Source organism: Festucalex cinctus, chromosome 8 (genome assembly GCF_051991245.1).
Source record: "Festucalex cinctus isolate MCC-2025b chromosome 8, RoL_Fcin_1.0, whole genome shotgun sequence".
Taxonomy (NCBI): Eukaryota; Metazoa; Chordata; class Actinopteri; order Syngnathiformes; family Syngnathidae; genus Festucalex; species Festucalex cinctus.
The window spans coordinates 7,840,024-7,866,491 of NC_135418.1; the positions used below are offsets into that span (position 1 = coordinate 7,840,024).

The 26,468-nt window shown below is 39.3% G+C and overlaps 1 protein-coding gene across 7 annotated transcripts in view; it reads left to right on the forward strand.

Moving 5' to 3' along the window:
• Nucleotides 1-26,468, forward strand: part of LOC144023789 (receptor-type tyrosine-protein phosphatase gamma-like) — a 390,627-nt gene that overhangs the window by 325,282 nt on the left and 38,877 nt on the right. For 6 of the 7 annotated variants that reach the window (XM_077529649.1, XM_077529651.1, XM_077529650.1 and 3 more), the window contains 4 exons: nucleotides 7,910-8,018; nucleotides 8,779-8,828; nucleotides 8,957-9,686; nucleotides 18,142-18,274. In XM_077529649.1, the coding sequence (XP_077385775.1) occupies nucleotides 7,910-8,018; nucleotides 8,779-8,828; nucleotides 8,957-9,686; nucleotides 18,142-18,274 (1,022 nt within the window). Of the gene's footprint in view, nucleotides 1-7,909; nucleotides 8,019-8,778; nucleotides 8,829-8,956; nucleotides 9,687-18,141; nucleotides 18,275-24,276; nucleotides 24,316-26,468 lie in introns of all 7 variants that reach the window. The other variant, XM_077529655.1, reaches the window with a different exon arrangement.

Consider the following 26,468-nt stretch of genomic DNA (forward strand, 5'->3'; position numbering starts at 1 on the left):
CTTCCCTACATTATTACGTTATATATTTTTTTAATATTATTTTTTGCTTGTATACTTACCTACTTATATTTACTATAATTAATTTTATGTTGTTATTTTCTTTCACTTGTCTCTACTGCAAGAATGATTTCTATTTCATGCACAGCACTTTGTATGCAGCAATGGATGTTTTAAAGTGCTTTATCAATAAGGTTGACATATGTCGATAATATACAGAAACGACATATGGGTTCAGTGAAAAATATCAATCCATGAGGATATGTAAAGTGCTGTTTATTATTATTATTATTATTATTATTATTATTATTATTATTATTATTATTATTATAACTTAGTGACAGTCATCAACCGTAACAAACGTGGCAATAAAAAAAAGAGAATTCAACTTACATTGTACTGCAACTGTGCTTTAGTGATAAACAGACAAATAATTTTATGCTCCAAAGTATTCGTTGTGTATGTGTAACTGCGTAGGTGTGTTATCCACATACTGTGTATTGCTACAATTTGTCCGTGCTGTGTGGCTTGACGAATCAAAACAAAAGTTTGCCACTCACTTGTATTGTAAACGTTGTTTTGTGGACCAGTGGACGCAGGATTCCCAACCATGTCAACTGTGTCATCCTGGATCGAGGTTTGGCGTTTGCTCACTGCTCAGTCATTGGGTCAGCGCTGGCCGGCGAACGTGCACTAACCCGGAAGTAGAATTGGCTAATGCGCGTCTCCAGAGCGCGCGTCTAACCCCACCCCACCCCTCCCAATCCCGATTGTCATTGGCTAGCCGTAGCTGTTAATCAAAGCCAAATTTGAAAGGAGGTATGTGGTTGGCTGGCAAGCCATGCTTTACTTGAACAGAAGGCGCAGGTTTACGTGACTGATAAAGGTAAAAAAAAAAAAAAAAATCTCCTCTCCCTGTCGCCCTTTTGCTCACGAGCGCCCCTAGCATCTGCCTAATCCGCCTAATGGCAGGAGCGCCACTGTAGACAAGGCCTCAGTGTGATGTTAATTTAGCCCCAATTAAGTTTACAATGGGGTGGATGTGCAGAACATTTTCAGAAATGGACAGGGTTTTTTTTTCATATTTACTTGTTTTTCTAATTTCACATTTGAGAGATGGACAGGCACTTAAAAGGCCCAACTATTTGCTGGAGCTTACACCTGTTGACTTTGGGCGAGCAGGGGACTACACCCTGGACTGGCTGCCAGCCCGTCCCTGTGCACTCTCACTGTTTTTATTTTGAACTCCAAAACCATTCCATTGCAGCTTCTTCAAAAAAAAAAAAAAAAAAAAAAAACTGATTTAAAAGAGGTCTGTTTGTTTACTCAACAAATAATGCAAACAGACATCGTACTCCTAAGGCGACAGAGAGAACTGCAAGAAGTCTCTCAATGCACATACATCACTCCTTGGCCCTAATTTATGCTACATTTACAATTTCATATGTACAGTACCTGTGGATGAAATACTGAAGCTTGTGGTTTATGGGACTTTTCGTCCATATCACTGAGTCCTGCCCCTACATCTATCAGTTCATTAGATGAGCGTGACATCACGACCCTTCTCGTCCTGCTTTCTAGAACCAGGAAGAGATTCTGAGGAAAGGTTCCATTGTAACCACCTGGCCTCGAAAAAGTCTGATGAAACCACATAGAGCAGAACCAGGCTGTTTCGAGGTAGACCCGATACACTGGAAAAGGGGATATAATCTCTCCACCATGTTCTGGTCACACCCATGGCCTCTCCCTGATGGGATTTATTTGATGGAACACGTAACCATGGAGGCAACGTGGAGGCTTCCTAAGAAGATACCCGAGCCACCTTATCTGGCTTCTCTCAATGCGGCTCTGCTCTGAGCCCCTCCCGGATGACCAATCTTCTCACCCTATCTCTAAAGCCCATATCTCACGGCGACCAGACTTTGCCAAGACACTTGCCAGACACTCTCAAACCTTCTCTTTAAACATGTTCAGAATTTGATGGCTACAAGGAAAATGGTTTGAGAGTTTAAAGGGTTTGAGATTGTCTGGCAAGTGTCTTTGCAACGTTTTGCAATATTGAACAAAGCAAGCCGAAAAAGCAACACCAGCTACGGGTGGGCTTAATGACACTCCAGTTGGAGTTTACTATAAAAATAAACACATCACAAGAATAATTACACACATGCTTCATTTCTAAAACATCGCTAAGCGCTAATGCTAAAGTCAAGAGAGAATCCCATTCAAATGCTAACGAAAAATTAGCATCGCCTAAGGGAGGGATATTCCTTCAAATGACAAATATTCACCCACAAACGCTTTGTAAACATACATACAGGTAAGATAGCACTATTTAAAGACACAATCTTTCCCCCAATCTGAAAAAGGAGTTATATTATTAATAGCGCTCAAATGCAACGTTCTTCTAACTCATTGTGTGTACTTCATGCATGCACTACACTACACTGCCCCTAACTCAACTCAACTCAACTCAACTCAACTCAACTCAACTCAACTCAACTTTATTTATATAAGATGACAACATGTGCAAGAACAATCAGTATTTAATTGCTATTATATTAGTCTACAAAATTATTGTTACTTTCTTACTAATTTAATTTCACACTGTCACAGTTAAAGCATTAACTAATTAATTAATCACAAAAAAATATTGCATTAATCATGTATTACCGCAGATTAATTGCAAAATTTATTTTGACTGCAGATGATCCTTTAGTGGATAGTTACGTTAAAAGGTAGCACAGGTTGTGTTTGAGCAATAAACATAACTACATGCATTAAAGTAAAGCATTTACCGTATTTTCCCGCACTATAAGGCGCACCTAAAAGCCTTCAATTTTTTCAAAAGCTGACCATGCGCCTTATAATCAAGTGCGCCTTACATATGGATCAATATTGAGCCGCGACAGGTCTTGCTGTCAAGACGCTATCGGTGACCCTGCACGATCGGTGACGCGAATGCGTAGAAGATCCCGCCATCTTGGATCGCTAGCTAATACTAATACTTTACTTCAGAGAAAATAATAAAACAGCTCTTTATTCATTTTGGGAGTGAATGGAGTTGTCATAAAGCTGGTTTGTAATCTATTAATAAAGTTTGACTAACCTTTCTGACTGTTTTGTTGACAAAATATGGTAACTCATTCACTCCCAGGCATTTTCACTGAAGCAAACCCCCTTTGCTCCCGGCTGTTTTACTGGATTTCGACTGATTTTGCAAGGCCCACACAATATTGTGTTGTATTGCTATAAAATCATGGAACATACCAAAAGCAAGATTAGAGTCTCTTCTTTCATCAGGAAAAAAAAAGTATATTTCTATCGCTTTCAGTTTTGCATCAATTAGTGTTGGAATATAGCTAAGTTTCATCATTATTATTATGTACAGCACTTTGTATACAGCAATGCCTGTTCTTAAAGCGCTTTATAAATAAAGTTGAGTTGAGTTGAGTTGAGTTGAGTTGGGGGAAAAACATGGCCCTGGTTGATCTCTTATACTCTGCTGCCAACTACTGGCCATTTATGTAATAGCTACCATTGCTTCAAGCATTCTCTTCAGTTCAGAGGCTGGATCAAAGAATTTTTCATGCTCTAGCATAAAAAAAAAACAATTAAAAAAAAAGACGTATAAATACATCTTTGGGAGCATGGTAATATTTAAAATAGAACGTATTTATAAGTTTTTGGGAGCAAATGAGTTAAATGTTTGTGGATGAAATTCAGAATATTTGTTTATGTCAAACTATTGGGGTAATTTTATTCTATTTTAAATTATGCAAGTAATTAACTGATTAGAAAAAGAGGAGGATGAGTGTGTGCAGTAGATCAAAAAATGTCATAACATTAAATGCCGAAAGAATGAACACATAACGGGTGCTCTTTAAATTTGGTCGGCAAAAAAAATGGTGATAAAAAAGCCTCTTTAAGAGAAGATGGCAGAGTCGACTGGTTGCTTCATTCTCTAGATAAACAAAATGTGTTTTTACATATTTAAGATTTGTTGATCACTATTCCACACCACTGGTTAAGTAAAGTGCCCTGGGACTCTTTTGATCATTTGCGTTTTCATCATCACTGTTGTATCATAATTACTGCACTACTTTTCATTTTAAATTGTGTAACGACTCATCTGCACAACTATCATAATTATTGCACTACTGGTCACTTTATATTTGCTTGATGACTATCCGCATTTGTGCAGCTGTCATTGTTCTGTACTATCACTGCCCTGACCCTTATATGACATCGCGACTGTGTGTACTTGTGTGTTAAATCATGAATGTTGTTTTTTGTTATAGTTGCTAGTTACTGTACACTGGTAGTGTGGCTCAAACTCCCGGTTACACTTTCCTCCTGTACTTGATAATAAGTGGAGTTAATAAACCTCAGTCAATATTCACTTACTTGTGTTAGAAATTAGCATTTACACCTTGTTACTGATTTACTGTTGTCAATATAAGCATTACACAAGTTTAACAATTACAAATAATAGTAATAATGGAATTAAGAGAGATAAAATTACAATTAAATAGCTGAGCAGCTACATTCAATATTTAAATACTTTCACTAAAAAGGATGCTCCTTTAGTTACATGAAAAATTTTATCATCAAGAGACAAAAAAAGCTATAAGAGAAGGTGGTGGAGTAGACTGGGTGCTTCATTCCCGAACATTGTAGTCTGCTGGTCAACTCACAGAATACTAATGGTAAGCTGGAGGCGATACAACACTGCCAGTCTGTGCAAAAAGCATGACCTTGGGCCAATGGCTCTATGGGAAAACTGAGCAAAGGATGCAAAAAAGAGATCAGAGTGCCCCCTAGCTTTCAGAAAGAGGGATCAACTGTGATGAAGGATTGGCAAATGAGGTGTTTCTCCCTCACATCATTACCTCAAGAGACTATACCTCGCTCTGAAACTTGCCCATTCACACTGTCATTCATTTCTACCCTCCCTTTTCCTTTTTTTTCTTGGACATATCAGGGACTTGCTTGACTTGGAAATGCTCTCTCTCAAGCCCCCCGTTCTCCCTTCAACACCCACCGCACAGCTCTCTTGATAGTAAAGGAATAAGGGAAAGCAGATTCTCCAGAGATGGGAGAGCTGTCATTAGTCACAGCGTGAGGGTGCAGAACAAAGACAGGAGGAGCATACAAATGGAGCCTGCTGACATTGCTGTAATGGGAGAAAAGCTCACTATAATTATTTTATTGCGTAGTGGCCATCTGGTCGTCAGTACTAAACAGATATCGAAACTGTGATTTTAGAAAAACATCAGATACTTTTTAAGTGAATGCTAGTTCAAAAAGAGACCAGAGAGTAAGGTCATCCCAAGAGGGTAAATCATATACCTTTATCCTTCAACACATGAGTGCCACACACATGAAATGAAAGAATGAAGGAAATTAAAAGTAATAGAAGGCATAATTCCCCTAAGCATGTCATCTTTAAAGTCCTCTCTGAAGATGAAACTCACATCTCAGCGAAAGTATGATTGCCTGGTCATTTTTATCGGAAAGAAATGGAAAGCCACCCAACACACAGTACATTACTTTAATATAGCAGTAGACCAACAGCATTTTGCTTACAGTATGCTCTTGTTTTTCTTAATTAAAGTGTACATTATGAAAAAGTCGTGCTTGACTTGAATGATGAGACTAGGCGTATTGATCTTCTTAACTCACTAAGCCAACCATAACCATAATGAAATCAGCCATCTGTTCAGGGTGTGCCAGGAATCCGAAAGTACTCATAGTTTTCCCACACTGATGACTTTCTCGTTATCTACAGAGTAGTCATCAGGGCAAAAATATATGTATGGTTGGACTAAGATGTTTTTCACAGTTTGGTATGTGAACTCATGCAGTGTACAACCATAACCGAAAAACACGTCACGTTTGTTGATTTTTGTTCAAGACATTTAATCTGTCAGATCTTCTTTGTCTCCCCTCTGAAACTGCAAACAAAGCAGTGCCATTGCCTTATTTGAGGTTATCAGTCGCTTGTCTTTTTTTTTTTTTTCCTGCACAGCCTATTGATCTATGCACACTGAATCAATGTGGTGATATATGAAGTGTAAATGGGGTAACAGGTGAGGTGGAAACTTTTAAAGAAGTCAAACCAAACAATTCCTTTAATTTCCTTAGTAATACATTATATGCAGCCCCACTAATCTAAACACAATATTCTGATTAATATTGCATTTGTGGAACATGAGTTATACAGCAAAATTCTAACCTTGCAATCAAGCTGAATTCTCGCGGTATTTGTTCACAAATACTACGAGAATCCATCTTGTACTGCTCCCACTGATACGTTCGCAACCAACCTTTTTTTTTAGGTCGGACCAATCAGGTGTTGTTTAGGGCGTGACATGCGGCTGTGACTAAACCAGGAAGCACCGACGCTGGGAGAAACAAACAAACCTAACATAGACAAATGGACACTGCAATTAATTCTGTTCACGCAGAATTACTCACCGTTGAATGTTGAACAGCGAGAGGCGCTTCGTTCATTTTCTCTGGTCAAAATGTTCGCGCTTTTCTTTTCTCCCTTAAGACGAGACCAAAGACAACATTTTCACCCGTTGCCATGATTGGTCAAAACAAACGTGCACAAGATGCTGCATTGTACAATCAGCTCAAAGTATTGTACAGAATGTCCCGCCTTTCCGGAGCAAATCACCGTGGAGCAGTCCAAGATTGATAATGTGAAGGAGACCCTTGAGTTAGCAAAATTCAACCTTTTTTATCCACTTTATTTTGTCACATGCTGTCAACTGAAAACAACATCACAGTTGCTCAGGGGTCCGTGTACTTTCCGGCCATTCGTTTTTCCTTCTGAAGCAAGGACACGGAAAACGGGAAACAAACCGATTTCTGTTTTTTGTTTCGATGTATATGAACAAATAACGGGAAACGAGTCGTCTCCCGTTTTTGTTGAAATAAAAATGAAGATGAAAAACGGGAAACGAGCCCGTAGGTGATGTTCTATTATGTGTTTATTTAGCACAAATCTGGAACTGAAATGTGGCCATAAACCGTTTTTCGCAAGCAGGTTTCTCCTTGACCGGAAGCCGTTCATCTTTTGCAGCGCGTCACTGCTGCTGCTGCAGTGGAAGCTTGCTGCCCCCTAGTGTCTATTTCGAGGCCTCTGACAGGCAATGATCTGAGAGCCACCTTCGGACATTTCTCTCCAAAAGTCCTCTAAAAGGGCCAAATTGGCTACACAGATGTGTAGCGATTTCACTAGACGTCATGCCGTTATTTTTCATTTCCACTATCAAGTTGTGATAGCATTTAAGTATTTTCTAGTGTTAAACAAAAAATGTAAATAGGAACTTGATATAAAAATAACACTGGGGAACAATGTGGGGAAAAAAAATCTGTTGAGTTAGATTTTTATCAGGATTAAAAATAAAATTGGCATGCTGATTCCAAAATGCTTTCTTTCTAGCACGGCAAGTTGTTTTCTCCACAGCTTACGCTCACGATAAGCAAACTTCCACTGATTGCTATAGTAATACTACTAAGAAGAGCTGATTACAATTAGGCTCATCTACAGCGATGTGGCAATTTGTTTGTGCAGTCACAATCGAGACAGTGCAGTGAGACTTGTGTGCAGTCTCTTTTTGTTTCTTTTGTTTGTTGTTTTGCTTGTAAGTAATTGTAGTGATTTATTTACATACAAACACAACATGGACCCTATAGCTCAAAAACCTGACGCGACTGAGATCAGTTTTGGATTCTGCACCCACAAATTTGTTAAAAACAGCTGTCAGACCTAAATCAACAAAAAAAATGTATTCCCCAGTATAATCAATGGCTAACAGCATGGGTAGTGTGCAGATAGTGAAGAAAGATGGGTTCCAGACTACCCGTCCATCAGCATTTGGTTTGTGTTTATATCCTATAGGAGGCTGTCATCTCCCACGTCTCGCCAGATGTGCTGTACCTTTTTCGGGTTCAGGCTGTCTGCACCAATGACATGCGCAGTGATTTCAGTCAGAGCATGCTCTTCAGAGGTAACGCACACACACGACCACCAGCTTTGTGAAAATTATCGTTTGTGTCATGGGTCTCAGGACATTTGCAAAACTGCAAAGTTGGCATTTATAACTTGTTGTATACTGTACATGAACCCACAGAATTATTCATACTAAATTTGGGTCAATAATGCAAACAGTATGAAAAGAAAAATAAAAAAGCAGGAAGGGAGTAATCAGTTCCTAATGTGTCTTTCTGACTTGTGTATATAATCCAAACTGATGTCTGACAATGGAATGAAATCATGACATCATAAATAATGCTGCATTCGAGGATGGTCGGAAGTCGGATATATCCGAGTTGGTTTTTCCCAGTTCCAATCTTTAAGGTGAAAGTAAACAACCAAAATGATGGATAGTGATAAATTTCTTTTAATTTTGGTCCTCAAAACTCATTTTGACCTCCAGAAAACTTGCCATCTTGCAATTTTGCTTTATTTATTATTTTTTATCTTACTTCATAAGCATTTCATACAGTTTAGTAGTTCACCGTATAATTTTATGCAGGGAGATAGTGGCATATGTTGTGGGTCGCCATTGTGAAGTGACATCACATTGTAGTCCGTTGGTGAAGTCGGGGTCCTTTTTTTTTCCAACTTTGCAAGTAGGATTTCCAAGTTAAAGTACACGCTTCCTGGTTTAAACTCGGAAAAGTCCGACTTCCGACCATCCTTGAATGCAGCATAAAATCTAATTCTTGTACCTTTGTTTAACAATGGCTCATTCCTTTTGATTTCAGCAAACACCACTAGGATCTTTGAAGGGACACGGATTGTGAAAACCGGAATGGTAAGTGATGCAGGGGTGAAGGATGGCGTGTCAGTTTGGATCATTAGAACAAAAACAGATTCCGAGATTATGTAGATAATCATGAATGAATCATCAAGCAAATTTTCCTGTTCTCTTATATTTCTCAGCCAACAGTTTCACCAGCCTCTTCAGCCGACATGGCCCCGATCTCCTCTGGTTCATCTACATGGACCTCCTCAGGCATTCCCTTCTCCTTTGTCTCCATGGCGACAGGCATTGGCCCTTCGTCCAGTGGTAGTCAGGCAACAGTGGCATCTGTGGTGACCAGCACTTTACTAGCCGGACTTGGCTTCAGTGGAGGAGTCATTTCCTCTCTTCCAAGTTCTATTTGGCCGAGCAGAGCACGAACACGCGATCTCACATCACTTCCCAATCAACACACCAAGGCCAGCAATGATGTCAGCACTTCTGTTATCACAAAATCCTACGAGACGGAGAACAGCAAGGCGGGGGGTGAAGGCGGTGACAATGATAATGATCAAGGAGAGGAAAGAGAAAGGGAAGAAGAGGATAAGGAGGAAGAGGACGAAGATGAGAAGAAACAAAAGAAGCGCTCATTAGAGGTGGTAGAGGAAGGGAGAATGTACGACAGTGTGGCTGAGAATGATCCAGCCTGTTGGAAACCCGACACTTCTGCAAAGGAGAAAGAAGAGCTGGCACCCGATCCAACTTATTGGCCATTTGCTGTAGACGACCTGCGGGTGGTCTGCAACCTTGGTCTGTTTGTCCATAACCACACCACTATAACCACATTCCTGGTTCCTGAGGGGTATCGTTTGATGCTTAGCCTGCGGCCAGTGGGGGCCCGGGAACATCGCCCTGTCGCCATCCATACAGGTGAATGATAATGTGTTTTTTAACCACCTCACAATCAGAAAAAAAAGTGAAATTGCTCCACAATCTACACAATCTACCAATTTTAGTTTGTACAACCAACATGATTCCTTTCAAAATAACAACTGCAGCTTTCTGTAGTACTGTGCAACGCATGGGTGGGACTTAAATGTCCTAAAGGTGCCATGTGAGAAAGTGAAATGGTTGTAGTTAGCCGCACCAACATGTGACAGTGACGGTCCTTGAATAACAACAACATTCCCCACTTTCATGCCCCCACCATATTTTAATAATAACATAATGATAATCATGAACTTTATTTGTAGGGCTGGCTTTACAAAAATCAAATAATCAATATTGAATTGATTTTCCTTTTCGAGCCTGATATCGATTTTTTTTCCCCCACCCTCGAAAAAAAAGAAATGAAAGGGGACAGAAAGAAGTAAAACTTGTCATGTCTGCCCTTGATCAACAAAACAAAATTATGTAATGACAAATCATTTGAATCAAAATAATATAAAGTTTGTTTTGTTTGGGCAAGCATCTTAGCAATAGGCTTAAAAAAAGTTTTTTGAGTGGGTATCCATTCTAAATTGCAGCCACCATTGACCACCATATTTGTCTAGTGTCGCGGCGAAACCTTGTCCCAGCAAAATATTGACTTTTCAGGAGACCCCAAAAATGGCATGTTTGCTCAACTATTAACATTACAATATCAAAGAGAAAACCATCTTCAACATTTTAGATCGGTCAATAATTTGTAAATCAAATAACTCCTACACGTGTGCTGTGTACTGACCAACAATATAGATTTTGTCACGTCTGCCCAAGCATGACGCTGATTGCCTAATGTAAGTTCACAGTAAATTCAAATGTAAATCACTCAATGACAAGGAAAACAAAGCATTCAAAATGAGCACACCTTCTAACACCCCCCAACGTATTTGACATTTAATCATAATGCTGTCTAGTCTACAACGTAACTGATAAGATTTTTAAAAATTCAACACCAACAGTTGCAATATACAGACTGCATGATAACTTCATGAAGTGCTTTGTTAAGATTAGTTTACTTTTTTTGTGTTGGATATGACAAAAATGTTTAGTAACAAAACAGCATTGGATGGTTTACTTGCATTGTAAGAAGTAATAGAGGGCTCATCATCAAAGGTCTGAAACGGGTACTGTAAGTGATGATGGATTGCAGGAATGTAAAGTGCCTCCGCTCAGCAGTGCACTGCATTAGCCAAGCAAACACCAAGGGACAATCAATTCAATTTCAGTGCTTTGAGAGAAGCACAAGGCCAGACATTACTATGAACAAAAGCAATTTTATGATATTGCCTGGAAATAGCTTCCTCATTCTCTTTGTCAATGCTTACTCGGTACATTTTATTCTATTTGAGCTGGCAGGACACAAGGTCAAAAGCTTCAAAGTTGTTTCACAACTATGTTTAAAGTGGTAACTTGATAAATAGCAGTCACGACTTCTGGGAATGGAAATTGTTTTGTTTTTTTTGTTTTGTTTTATCAAATTTTACTTGTGTGAAGAGGTATATTAGAAACCATCGTCAACATAGCATTACAATAAAGTTAACAGCATTGTTTTTGAAGGCATAATGTTGACAGTCACATTCTATTTACCGTATTTTCACGACTATAAGGCGCACCTAAAAGCCTTCAATTTTTTCAAAAGCTCACCATGCGCCTTATAATCCAGTGCGCCTTATATATGGATCAATATTGAGCCGTAACAGGTCTCACTGTCAAGACGCTATCGGTGACCCTGCATGATCGGTGACGCGCATGCGCAGAAGATCCCGCCATCTTGGATCGCTAGCTAATACTAATACTTTACCTCAGAGAAAATAATAAAACAGCTGTTTATTCATTTTTGGAGTGAATGGAGTTGTCAGAAAGCTGGTTTGTAATCTATTAACTCATTCAATCCCAAAAACGTGTAAACATGTTTTTTAATACTTTGTCCTTCCCTTCCAAAACGTGATTACTTATTTGTTTGTTTTTTGTATGCAAGAGCACATCGAAGGCTTTGATGCAGCTTCTGACATGAAGAGGTGACTTAAAGCAATGCTAGTTATCTTTAAAAAAAAAAAAAAAAACAGTCAGCAGGGGGCAGCAGAGTGTAAGAGATCAGCCAGGGCCATGTTGCAACAAGCTCTTTTTGTCAATGTTTTTACCAGGAATGTGAATACTTATCTATATTCTAATGCTAATTGCTGCAAAACGGAAACAGATACATATTTTTTGCTGATGAAAGAAGAGATACTAGTCTTTCTTTTGGTAGGTTCCATGTTTTATATTATTTACATATATGTTTTAATATTCTGTGGGCCTTGCAAAATCAGTCAAAATCCAGTAAAACAGCTGGGATCAAAGGAGGCTGCTTCAGTAAAAATGGCTGGGAGTGAATGAGTTAATAAAGTTTAACTGACCTATCTGATTGTTTTGTTGACATTCCCTTTAGCGCAGCACCACCTAATGGATGCATAACATAACCCCAGCCTCTACTGTAGAGCCTTATATATGGAAAAAGTTTTAAAATATGTCATTCATTGAAGGTGCGCCTTATAGTCGTGAAAATACGGTACTTAACTTTTCCTACAAGTCTATTATTTGTAGTATGTTTTTCATCTTCCACCTTCATCTTTTCTTCAGATAATTTTTTTTATACTTAAAGCGTTTCAATGAATATATTTTTGGGCAAATTACTACATAGAGCAGCGTTGATTTAAACTCAGTAAAGTGGAGGTTTGAAGCAAGTTGAATGTCAAAGGACACTAACAAAGGCCACTGGTTCCTATACTAATAATAACAGATCAGAATAATATCATCTCAATATGTCCTCCTCTTTATTGTCAATCAAGCAGTCTTATGTTTTGTACTTCCCTTGTTTCTTGCCTACACCCTCCTCTTTTTTTTTGTTTTTGCATATCCTTTTTTTCACCCTCTCTCATGCTTCACCACCCCCTCAACTTCTTTGTATCTCCCTCCCTTCTTGCTCAGTCTTCGTGTTGGCCTACTTTCACACATGGGGAGAGGAGAAGAGGCTCGGAGGCTTGATTCAGTTGTAGGAGGGGAAAAGGCCTTGCTCCATTTATAGCTACATTTCCCTGCATGGTTTGTGTTGGATGAATAAATGACAGTGGCAACATCTCACTGCACACCACTGCTTTTGTTTGCATATAGAGGTTCACATATTATTTTTTGTTATTATAAGAGTAAACTGAAGTACAGGGGAACTGAAGCAGGCAGGAGATTTCATCCATTTCTAGTATGCATGTATGTTAAAGCAGAAAATGTCGACAGAAATTATGCGAGGCAGCTATGTTGTACTGCGTGGGCCTGGTCTAATGTTGCGTCTGGCTCCAGGCGTAGCAGCAGATTGAAAGAATCACAATAGCTTTATTGTCATTGTACCACAAGGTGCAACAAAATGGAAAAGACACAACCCATTCAAGAGACATAGAAAAACAATGACCAACAGGGGGATACAGAATGGGAGCCCTTTTGTCGCCCCATTTTCTCAGATCAAGAGAAAAAAAAAAGGAGGAATGGACAGGATTTAAAATATAAATAAAAGAAAAATAAACAGCCCCAAACTGTATGGTTGCATTGTGTGAAGTAGGGATGGGTACCGAGCCTCAATATTAAACTGGCCCCGGGCTTGAATTTTTAAAAATGGGCAAATCGATATAAGTTCCACCCTTAAGAGTTCTCTTGACTGCTTGGGGAAATTAATCAAATTTATTTTTGATTTAGTATTAAGACTATATGAACATTAGGTTGCACCTTTACCTCTATATTCTTGCTTGTGATAGACCGATATGGCTTTTTTCAGGGCTGATGCCGATACCGATTATTAGTCGTCAAGGAGGCCGATAACCGATATTTCAAGCCGATATTCATTTGCAGTAAAAGAGAAAATAATAGCATAAAAATAAAAAACTTTTCTTTTAATTTTAAACAAATTTAGAATAGACAGTTTTGTTTAATTAAAAATTAACGAAAATTGTAGTGAACTTCCAGGGTCATCCGCATGTGTTAAGCTAAATTCAAAACTAAGCAAATAAATAAATAAATAAATAGTTTTCTACTATAAATAAAGTTTTCCAAAATTTCTTATTATTATTGTTATTGTTATTGTTATTATTATTTTATAAGTTAAAAAGTGTTGGGACTTCAGTGTTTGCAAATAAATAAATAAATAAATAAATAAATAAATAGTTTTATAAAGTTTTCTACTGTAAATAAAGTTTTCCAAAATTTCAATGTAATTTCTAATTAGTATTTTTTTTTTTTTTTTTTTTTTTTTTATAAATTAAAAAGTGTTGGGACTTTCCAGTGGCAGCAGTGACAAATGTATACAAAATTAAATGTATCTAATTTTGGGTTTTCGTCAGGGTTCAAAAGATCTTCGCAGACAGTAAAAAATTGTCTGAATATGTTTGAAATGTCTTTGCAACAAGTAAAACATGTATATAAACATCTTACAAAACCTGATGAAAGCACAAAATTTGCTACGTTCGCAAACATTCGCTGCTTGTTGAGATTCCAGCTTTATCGGCCTTCTGATTCGTAAAAAAGGCAGATGCCGATATTTGTCAACATGCCAAATATCGGCACCGATAATTGGTCTATCCCTAATTCTTGCTTCGAATTTCAATAAAATGAAAAGCGTGATCAGAGACGAGATGTCTCATCCCACTCCTTTTGCGCGAGAGAAATGATTGGCAGGTCTTTGGGCGCCCTTCCTGTGCTTGTGTAGCACTGTGTGATCATATTACGACATGACTCGTACTATTATATAAAAACGTCTATTCTGCCATATAACTCCAAAGTGTTTATATTTCCTACATGTGGTATGTGTTGGGTTATATTGGTACCCTTGCATCCGAGCGTTTAAACTCTGCTCAACTCAACTAAGCAGCCGCAAACATTGTCTCACTGTCCAGGCCCAAGACATTGATTGACCGTCGATTCAATAGTTGCACGAATGTAACAGTTTGGTTAGTCATGAGTTGACTGGTCATGCCTGAACAGGAATGGAGTGATTCCATCCTCCCCCCAAGACTTTTCATCCAACAACAGAAATAACGTAACAGTTTAGCATAATTGACGGCTGACTGCACTGTGATTTACACAAATTGCCGCGAGTCAAACGTTCACAAGTTTGGTTACATTTTATGAAGGTTGACTCTCACCTTCTGTCCAAATTCACCAGACCTCCGAAGGCCGATTTCATCGGCCGCATGATGTCACTCCTGGCATATCTCGACAGCACGTAAGGACTTAAATATGAATGGACGCTGTCAATGCGTTACCGACAAGCAGCATTGACAGTCCATCCATGTGTGCTGTCCAGTCCTTCGGAGGACCCAGCCTTGTGAATTGGACACAGGGCCAGAATGCATGTTGCCACAAATGCAACCAAACGTTAAAATGTTTGGAGTGTAACACAATTAACCCAAAGAAACACCTGACAAAAGTTTTGCATATACAAGTGGAATTAGTTCAAAACATCAAAACGTCTTTTTTTCGTTTTGGTTTGGGGTTTTTTGGTCATGTTTTCCTTGTTTCCTTTTCTATCATTGTCTCATCAAGTCTTATCATGTCCCCACCTGTGCTTGTTTTCCCATTCCCTTGTGTTATCCAATCAGCTCCCCAAGCCACTTGTGTCTTGTCCAGGTGTCTCTCATTACTATGTGTATTTAGTTCCCTGCTTTCGTTCAGTCCTTGTCGAGTCTATGTTGTTGTCCTGTCGCTGTTACAGCTTGTTTCCCTGCGCATCTGAGTCCTGCCCGTTTACTTTACAAACTAGTAAGTTTAGTTCCCAGCCTTGATTTGTGTTTTGTGGTACTTTGTTTGTTTATTAGTTAAATTAAAGAATGCTTCCAAGCACACCAGCCACACCTCGCCTTGCCTCCCTCCACTTTGGTCCTCAATCGTCCACAAACCCCAATACAGTATTACCAATAATAACGGTACCAATAATACCGTGAAGGCACCGGATCGATAAACAGTATTGAAAAGAGTAATAGTACGATAAAATCTTAATGATACCCATCCCTAGTCTTCCGTTTTCAACATACTCAAGACATAAGATTTGAATTGAAAAAGCTACGTGCTGCCCAGAAATGTGCTCATACAACGTGTGGCCGTCTCAGGGCAAGGAATATATTAGCTTGAAATCTGGCCTGATGGGATTGGCCATACTTGAAATTTATTAGACTCTAAACTGTAAAATGAAAAGTAGTTTTTTGTTTTGACAAAAGGAAACGTGTTCTCTGCATATTTAACCCATCCCTGAGGGGAAGTGAACAGCAATTCTGTAGCGCCCGGAAACCGTACCTGCCAACTATTTGGTCAACGGAACTGGCTTGAAGTTGACCTTACATGTTTGAGATAAAATGGAGAATCTGCAAACACAATAGGGCGCAAAATCGGGTTAAGTGGTTCAAGCTGGAAGTAATCTTCAGTAGGCTACGTAGCAGCGTAAACAACTCTTTCACTGTGCCGTCAGGCTTTTGCATGATTGAGATCAATGATATACAGCCAACAAAGGCAAAGCCAGTTGTTGTTTTGAGCAGTCGGCCACTTTCAAGCTACCGGGTGTGTTAAGTTTTGGCAACTTGACGATACATTCGGATGAATGGATGACAGATCAAGTTTCTTTAGCATGGCGTATTTATGGTGGAACTCAACAGAGCAAGCACGTCTGCATTCGACAATCTTCAGGATTAACAAAGGAGTACTACAATTTTGTTAATACAGAATGAATGTGGACCTCTGTCTTACACATTTCAAACTAATATGATGGCAGGAGTGCATGGTTGGGGGCCCCAGGGGTCGGGGTGCAAGTGTTGGAACGCATCCAGCGACCCAGCAGTGGCCGGAAACAGGCTGATGTGTGAAACCCGGAAGTCGGAAGTCCGTGGCATCTACCTCATACCTTTGAACAACTAAAGGCATATGAATCAATGAAGGCAATCAACGAGGTGTGTTGTGGATGGGTGCACAAAGTGCAACGCATGACCGTGAACTTCAATGCGTTGATCATGATGGCAAAGCAATGTCGTAGGTTGCCGAGGATATGTATGATAACAGAAATGGCATTTTTTCACTGGTGCTAAGTTGTTGTGTGAAGCCATTTATTGTAAGGGGCACGGGGACGGTACTGTTTGTTTACTACTGAGGGATTTAGCATGTAGGTGCTAGACTGGACAGGAACAGACAATGTGCACAATGTAAACATGCTTAGTAGAAGAAGAAATGTTTAAAGAAACACTAATTAACCCGTGAAGAAGTGATCTGAGCAGATCTTGGAGTATTTTGTGGGTTCATCTTTCTGTTGATACTGGCTAACCACAGTCTGTGACGTGATTGATTTAGTGTAATCACCTTCATGTGCTCGGATCTTTAGAATGGAATAGAATCCCAATGTAAACAACCATATTGGTGATGAAAAGAAACACTTGTTTGCTGAAATTTACACAAGCGCTAATTCCGCCGCACCGTGCCTTATGCTAGGAAAACCAAAACATAAGGTGGACGCACGACACTGTGACGTCACATGGGATCTATCTATAGCTCAATTGTCCATTGTGACTCCAACCACATGGTCAGAGTTGCGTGAGCTAATATCATTGCTGATATTGGATGTCACATTTGTGTGAGCTTTGGGTCTGAAGTGGAGGCTATTTAGACATATTTACTGGAAGAATAATTCATTTTAAATAATATTTACAACGAAAAGTGTGAGCTGTCAGTCATCTGGACTGTTGGTGACTTATGGGGGGAGCAGTGGGTTAGCCCCCACCCACACCTTGTTTCACCATCCCATCACAAATCACACAGAGCAAACGGAATATAACAACTATCAGCTGCTAAACTTGTCTCCAGGTTAAAAAAATATAATGAGAGAGAGAGAGAGAGAGAGAGAGAGAGAGAGAGAGAGAGAGAGAGAGAGAGGGAGGGAGGGAGGGAGGGAGGGAGGGAGAGGGAGAGAGGGAGAGAGAGAGAGAGAGAGAGAGAGAGAGAGAGAGAGAGAGAGAGAGAGAGAGAGAGGGAGGGAGGGAGGGGGAGAGAGAGAGAGAGAGAGAGAGAGAGAGAGAGAGAGAGAGAGAGAGAGAGAGAGATCAGACAGACAGACAGACACCGGAGTTGCCTAAATCAACTTATTTGTCTTCAATGTTTTATGATTTAATTTATTTATATTTTATGAAGCTAGCAAATGCAATTATTTAATTTAATCTAATCACACAGGTGAAAGAAGTACTGTATTCTATCTATCTATCTATCTATCTATCTATCTATCTATCTATCTATCTATCTATCTATCTATCCATCCATCCATCCATCCATCCATCACTACGAGTACGAGTACCGTTGTCCATTTATCAGTACATTTAAGAGACAATGTATTTTGTCCGTTCCTCAGTGACCAACTGGACCCGCCAAGTGAGAAATAGATTGCGGCTGGACCATGTACACTGGATGACACCTTTGATGGTGGTCTCAGCTTTATCCTTCCTCTGTCTTGGTCTGCTGCTTGCTGTACTCCTATACTGGAGGTAGGTAACTCTAACACTTTGTAACTACATTCATATTAGTGACATCAAAACCAAAGAAGGACAAAGGACGTTTGCTTGTTGGATGATGTATTTGTAAGGTTACACATTGTGTATTTGGTGAGTGTTAAAAAGTTTTACATTTACCGTATTTTCCGTACTATAAGGCGCACCTAAGAGCCTTCAATTTTTTCAAAAGCTGACCATGTGCCTTATAATCCAGTGCGCCTTATATATGGATCAATGTTGAGCCGCAACAGGTCTCGCTGTCAATACGGTATCGGTGACCCTGCACGATCGGTGACGTGCATGCGCAGAAGTTCGTGCCATCTTGGATCGCTTGCTAATACTAATACTTTACCTCAGAGAAAATAATATAACAGCTGTGTATTCATTTGGGGAGTGAATGGAGTTGTCAGAAAGCTGGTTTGTAATCTATTAATAAAGTTTGACTGACCTATCTGACTGTTTTATTGACATTCCCTTTAGCGCAGCACCATCTAATGGATGCATAACGTAACCCCAGCCTCTACTGTAGCGCCTTATATATGAAAAAAAAGTTTTAAAATATGTCATGCATTGAAGGTGCGCCTTATAATGAGGTGCGCCTTATAGTGCGGAAACTTCGGTAATCGGAATCTATACACAAAAAAAATGTTGGGTTGTTTTGCTAACACAATTGCTAACCCTAGTTGTGGATTTTGAGCAGATGGGGTTGATGAGTGGATTTGGGCGGGCTGTAGAGCTAAAATTAGTCGCCATCTTGGGGTTTGGTATACTGAAATTGAAATACAGTTAGTGTAACATTCTAAGAAAATGTGGTTGCATATGGATGGTCCAGTGGGTAGGGTAGCACTGCTGACTTCAGGGTTCCAATCCCGGTCAGAGTAAATAGTATCATCCAGTTGGGCAAGACCCTTTTGGCCGCCGATTGTCAGCCACTCCCAGTCCCATGTTCGAATAAAAGTGGGTGAATTACATTAGGAAGTCGCTTCTTCTTCTTCTCCTTGGAAATTGTTGCTAATAAAAATTTATTTTTAACCACAACTGTCCTGATTAACCTGGTAACCCATTTCTTGTTAGCTTTACCTGATCATTATGGGTAGTTTTTGTCTCTCGTTGGATCAAGATCTTGACCCAACATGCTGGGTCAAATCCTCAACCCATTATCCTGGGTACAAATAATCGAGCATTTGATCAGTCCCTTTTGGAGGGACCCAGTGCTGGGTTATCTGTTTTCCTCAATTTTATTGCTCAATTTGAATTATTAACCCAGCAATTGCGTACTGTTAGTGATGTGACCTTCACAAATTAGTCTTTTGAACGGCTCTTCACTGTGACCGATGGGAATCGAATCTTTGTAGAGCCATGTTATTAACTCTTTTACTGCCACACCCCGACAGTTGCAGCCGATTTCGAGCATTTTAACTCATCTTTCAAGTAAAACATTGAGCAAAAAAGATAAGGAGAAAAGAAGCTTTTTGTAAAAAGATAAATTTTCTCTACAACAGTGACTTTGACACTAATATTTTTTTTTGTTTAGTGATGCGCTGTGAATTATATTTAATGTGACAAATGCTTTGATCCTTCTCGTCATCCTTGAAAATGTTCTATTTCATCAGATTTCATCAGATTCCGTCATGTTACTTTGTAATTCCATACACCGGCAGCCCATTGAAAAAAGATACAATGCTGCCATTTGTTGGCCATTGTTTTTGATTTCACAACCCATTGACCAGGCAGCGCTCCACTTAGACGTTGCACTGCCTATTGATAAAAAAATAAAAAAAATATATAAAAAACATAGTTGATGTCATTTAACGTTTATGGCGGCATACATCGTGATTTTACTCATCTTAATTAAACGTTTTGGGCGGTAAAAAGAGTTAAAACTTAAGTTTATTAGAAGACAATACAATGTTTTTTTTTCTATGTTTATTCTTCTAGAAGACCATGTTTATTGTTCCACCACTTATATACTTGAAGTATGACATGAATTACCATGTATCACGAGTCCCAATGTTGATTTAATGTTTAAAACATGGAAGTTTTAAAATAATGCTAAATATCATAAAAAGTGCCCGTCTTTGGAACGGCTCTTTTAAGTGAACGGCTCCCTTTAAAAAGTCATATCACTAGTACATATTTCTGAGCTCGTCTGTCACTCGCAAATCACCAACTCGATGAGGCAGCTTAAAAAGAAAGCTGTACAGTGCTTGCCACACGCTAATAAAAAGATTCATGCTAAACTTGTCGATTAAAATAGCAACATGTTGGAATGTTACTATGCTGACACTATTTGAGCGAGGCCTCTCACTCATGTATGAAGGAACAGATTTGCTTCTATTCTAATCAATCCAGCTGTCTGCACAGGTCATGTATCAACTTATATTTCACTCACGCTTAATGTGTGACCTCAAGCTTATTTTTAGGCTGCAAGTCTTCTTTCCTCATTTTTCCCTGATTTATGCAGTGATTGAGCATTCATTTGCAGCACTGCTGTAACTACAAGTTATCCATGTTTTAAACAAGTTTCAAATAGAGTCGAAAAATAATGTATAAAACATTCTTGTCAGACTTGTCAAATGCTGAAGCAACATCTTCATTTGCTGACTTGCATGAAACATTACGTTACCTTTTAGAGGTTGGGCAATTAATGGTATAAAAATATATTTCAGGTGCTTTCGGGTACAGAATTTAAATCACATCTACAAATCAATACAAGAAATACAATATAAAAACTAGAGCTGCGAGCAGCTATAAAGGGCCCTCGCAGCCCAGGCCACGTTGGGGTACTCACACATTGGGGTACTGGCACATTAGGAGCAAAATTTCTTTGAACATGGCATGATAAACCTTTACATGTGGATTTTTTTGTTTTGGTGATTGTTAAGAAATATCAAATTTTTCGCCGGGCCTGAGGAGTGTGCAAAGTTCGGTGAGTTTTCGTGAATGTTTAGGTACCCAAAATCGCGATCGTTTGCGGAGAATAAAGAAGAAGAAGAAGAAGAAGAAGAAGAATTTTTACAAAAACAATAGGGACCTCGCAGCGGTCGCTGCTCGGGCCCTAATAAACAAATACAAGAATTAATCTTTGAAGATATATTAATGTTATTTAAATTAGAACAAGCAATTAAAGCAAATTTAGCATCTTCTTGTTAATTGATTTCAGTATCATATGGCCAGACGCATACCTTCATGAACGAATCTGTTCCAGTATTGCAATGCAAAGGTCGACACTGGTGACCTTGTTGAGTCAGTGCCCTACATGGCAGCAACCGACCACTGATGTATGAATGTGACACATTGTAAAGCTCTTTAAGCATCATATGGTGGAGAAAGCACGACATAAATTCATCCCATTTGTTTCAACAGGAGAGTTGTCTATCCTTTAGGCAAATGGCAGTCTACCAAAGTGGCCTTTTATCATGGCCATCCTAAGGCACACTGGTGAAATAATCACGCTGTCCATTCAGCATCTTGATATGCCACAGATTAGATTTGTAAACAATATTTGAGGGAAATGGTCCTTCGTCTATATAGAAAAAGTTTTAGATCTTTGACTCCAGCTCCCAAACAGTGGGAAGAAAAACAAAAGTGTTGCATTTATATTTTTATTTAGTGTTAAATACTAGGCCTGCACAATATATCGAAAAAATATCGATATTGCGATATTGGCCTATGCAATATGCATATCGCAAAGACATGCAATAAGTTTAATATGGAATTTTTTGCTTTTATCTGAATTTGACTAGTCCGACTGTCAGGTTTACCTGTTTGACATTTATTAAACATGACAAAAAAGGAGAGAAGACATTCAGCTGAACGCTCGCGAGGAGAGGGGAGAGGAACGGACTGACAATTCACTACTGTACGGAGCCCCTAAGGTGACATGGTAGAAAAAAAACAACAACTTTGCGTTCCCTCGCAAAACATTTTGCGTTCCCTCGCAAAGATTGCGTTCCCTCGCAAAACATTTTGCAGATTGCGAGGGAACGCAATCTTTACGTTCGAACGCAAAGTTGTTTTGCGAGGGAACGCAAAGTTGTTTTTTCCGCTTACCATGTCACCTTAGCTGCGCCGTAAACACTTCCGGGTCATCTTCCATGTGAACAAAAGCGACGAGGGTGGAACGTTTGTAAACATTACAGGGATATTTGTGCAAAATGTTTTGCGAGGGAACGCAAAGTTGTTTTTTTCGCTTACCATGTCACCTTAGCTGCGCCGTAAACACTTCCGGGTCATCTTCCATGTGAACAAAAGCGACGAGGGTGGAACGTTTGTAAACATTACAGGGATATTTGTGCAAAATGTTTTGCGAGGGAACCCAAAGTTTTTTGCGAGGGCACGCAATCGGGGGCCAAAAAACGGTATGGGAACAACACTACAAATAAGCAAGGGCTGATATGAGTAAAATCATCAAAGTATTAAAATCACAGCTCTAAAATATGCTTATTTGAAATATTTTGGGAATTAATAACATAATTTTTTTCATGTAACACATTCAACAAAATCTAGAGAAATTGGTACATTTAGAAACATGTACCATGTTTATAAGTAAATAAATGTTTATTCTTCCTCTGTTTTAATTTTTCTTAGCAAGTCACAGTGTCACTGATGCGCTATTTTTTAAAACAGACTTCACACATACACATTTTTTCTTTCTTTCTTAAATAAGTAGGCCATAATGCAAACTAAACACCTGCACTTGGTGCCTTCCGTCTGCTCCCCGCTCGGTCCTCCACTGCACTCATGCACGTGCAGACACATGGACTAACTGACGGCAATTGACTTTAAACACTGCTTGTTAAGTACAATGCAAGCACAATGCTCCCCCATCCGATATCCCCCCAGCATTAACCTTCATACTCGATAAACACCATCACTACCGTCCATCTTAAACCAACACACTGACATTAAGTCAAGCCTGACAGCAGGTAGTAGGGGGTGGGGCGAGTCTAGTTAATCCTATTGCTAAGTAAAGCTCAGGTCATGACCTCGAGTTCTGTACTGACCCAACCCTTGCTCAGTCTTTTTCACCCTTAACATGTACTGTTGTATTCATGTGTCTAATGAAAGTATGGAAATTCTGCAATTTTAGGGACAATTTTGGGTGACAATGTTAGATTTTATTCACCATTTCAGAGGTAACACATAGTAATGCTGCATCAAGTTTATAAAAAAAACAAGATGTAGTAGCCTACTTGTTAAAAAAAAAAAAAAAAAAAAAGTAACTAGAGGGTGTGTAGAGGCTCCAGCGTTCTCGGCCATGCTCCGTGGTCCTCCGGAGAGTTCAAGGAATGGTCCAGCGAAAATATCATTTAAAGTGGTCGTCCTACTGGAGTAATCATCACGAAAACGGGGGTGAAGTTCGTTCCTCACTTTCAAGAAAGGACATACGAGAAACATCAGTGGCTAGGTGGCTGTCAGTAAACTTTATTGTTGGTTGAAACCTCTTGCGGCTTTTCTGCGATGTCATTTTTTCCCTTCTCCGGGTTGAGTTTACATCATGGTCACGAGCCAGTTCCGAATACTGTAAATTCCAACGAATTGGCAAATTGTGATTTTGTCATTTCATACACCACGGAACTGGTTACATTACAGTGTGTGCGTATCAACCTGCATCAGTCCTGAATATTTCTGCTTTAATTTTCTACCTACACAGCGGTATAAAATAATATTTAATATTGAAATTAATAATAAAAATGCCCAAAAAATTTTCGCTCGCGCCCTTACGGCCGCTCGCATATGTGAGTCTTCAGCATGTCCACTAAAAAAAGTCACCACTCGCCACTGCCTGAATGCATTATGACACCAGCGCCTCAAACCAGGAAGTTGCTTGGTTCAGAAGCTGCCCTTCATGCCTTGTTAGGAAAGCTCCACTCCCTCCCATCTCCCCCCCTCCTCCTCTTCGGTCCGTCTCCCTCTGTGCACTGGCCACTCGGTGTTTAATTCATGTTCGCAGCATGCTGCAGCCCGTCTGCTCCCTTCTGCTTGTTTCTCACGATGAACGCGTTTTGCTCTCTGCTCTGTATCAAATACAGGTAGGAGGGTTCTGAACATACATGCTTTGGTACGGCTGTTGACAAACTGTTGTTATTTGGGGGAGTTGTTACAGATTTGGACGCACATACGCATACAAGCTGACTTGCAGATGGCATGTTGAGTAACACGAGCCATGCTTGAAAGCGTGCACACTTTCAAGTTCGGGAATGACGTTTGCTTTGAAATGCAACTAAGTACTCTATTTAAGTTTACAACTTAACACAGGCAAGTTGGTGGGTTCTTCAACATACACATTAGTACTTTAAGTGCTTCATGGATTAACAGATGCCACCTAATTAAATTTTAAAAAGCAACAATTTGTTTGATTCATACTGTACTCTAGTCAAATATTGTACAGTTATTAGTCCATTGTTAGATATGTAAAACCCACCTGATATTTGTTTTAGTGTCTCACAGAAACAGAAAACAATGTCTGTTGTCAGCTCATCGTAATCGCACCATGATATTTAATTGAAGATGTTCACCGGCATGTCCTGCAGTTATTGGTCAATTGTACTAAGCCACAAAGTTAATTATCCAGCAGCCTATAGCACATGTTTACCACTACCTTCAAGTTAAATTTATGTCATTTATATTATTCTGAAGAGATTACTTTTTTTTTTTTTTTTTTTGGAATATAAGTGTTGGCCAGTGAACATTGAACCCTGCAGCAGCACATTTTCTGGTTCTGCAGTACTTGCAGTTAGCACACTCCACAGGCATGTCATATCGAGCCACTCAGTTGCCAGAATGCATTGCATGGCCCAATACATTTAATTTAAGAAGTTAGACGAATGTTAGTCTTTTGTTCCTCATTTGTGTTTGTGTTACCAGTCCTTGAATGTGTGTGGTATTTAATACTTTTTTTTTTTTTTTTTTAAGCAAACTGATTGTATGTTATAAAATGTGAAAATATTTGGTTGTGTATGAAATGGTGACCCTGGATTGGCTGTCAAACAGTTCAGGGTGTACGCCTCGTCCTGCCCAAAGCCAGCTGGGTAGGCTCCGGCACCCCCGCGACCCTTGTGAGGAATAAGCAGTTCAGACAATAGATGGATAAAATGTGACATTCGGGTCAATTTCACATTTTTATGTGCAATGTTTTGAGCATTGCTGGTGAAAGATAAATTATTTATAGAAACATTTACGTATAGAATTACAACCTATGTCATGTTTGTTGAAAGGGTTCTAAATTGGCATCCGCCAAACAAGTGGGTTAAAATTAAATTGGGTGGGTGGTGATAAAAACGTACCAGTCATTTTGCCGGTCAGTCATTTTGTAGGTGATGTAACAATAACGGCAATATCGTGATATTGTGATATTAAAACTGCCACAATATATCGTCGTCGTCATGTCACGATATTAAAAGCAGCACATCTGTTCAAAAAGCCGGGTTGATTTCTATTTGTACATTTGTAGCACCCTCTGTTGGCTAGTTTATTAGTGCAATTTAATTTTCACAAGGCATGTTTTGGTCCCTCTATGTTTCAATTCCACACAAATATGCTCAATATGTGGAGAAACGCAATATGTTGCATGCATAGCAAGTGCCTCAATATATTATATTATATTTACAGATTTTTTGGAAAGAATATTTATATTTTTATATTTTTCATTGCTGTATTAAAAAAAAATATTAGCTCTTTTTTTTTTAGATTATTGTGACCTTTTTTTGTATCGCCAACCTCCCCACAATATCGTGATAATTATCGTATCATGATGTTTGGATAGCGTTACATCCCTGTAATTTTGTGGACTAGTTTTCTGCGCGGAAGAAGCATGAACAAAGAAGGAAATGTGTGTGCGGCGCTCAGCCCTTCGCTGCTGTCATGGAAGGTACTATGTGCGTGCGCGCAGCGAAAGTTGATTGGTGGAGTTATGTGTCTGCTGGGCAGCCTGGGCCCGACCTCTGACCAGAATATATGACTGGATAGCCGATAGGCCAAGACTTTTGACACCACGAGGCCGCCATATTGCTCCTCCCAAGAAACGTTTCTCGGCATACGATCCTATACATTTACAGAATCGAAATTGGAGAACACATTTCCCCGCCACTTTTATGAGGCACTCCCCCTAGTGGCCCGCCCAAGTAATTGCTCAATAAGGAACAAGATACAAGTGGCTGTATCGATACTTGGCGTAGGGATATCG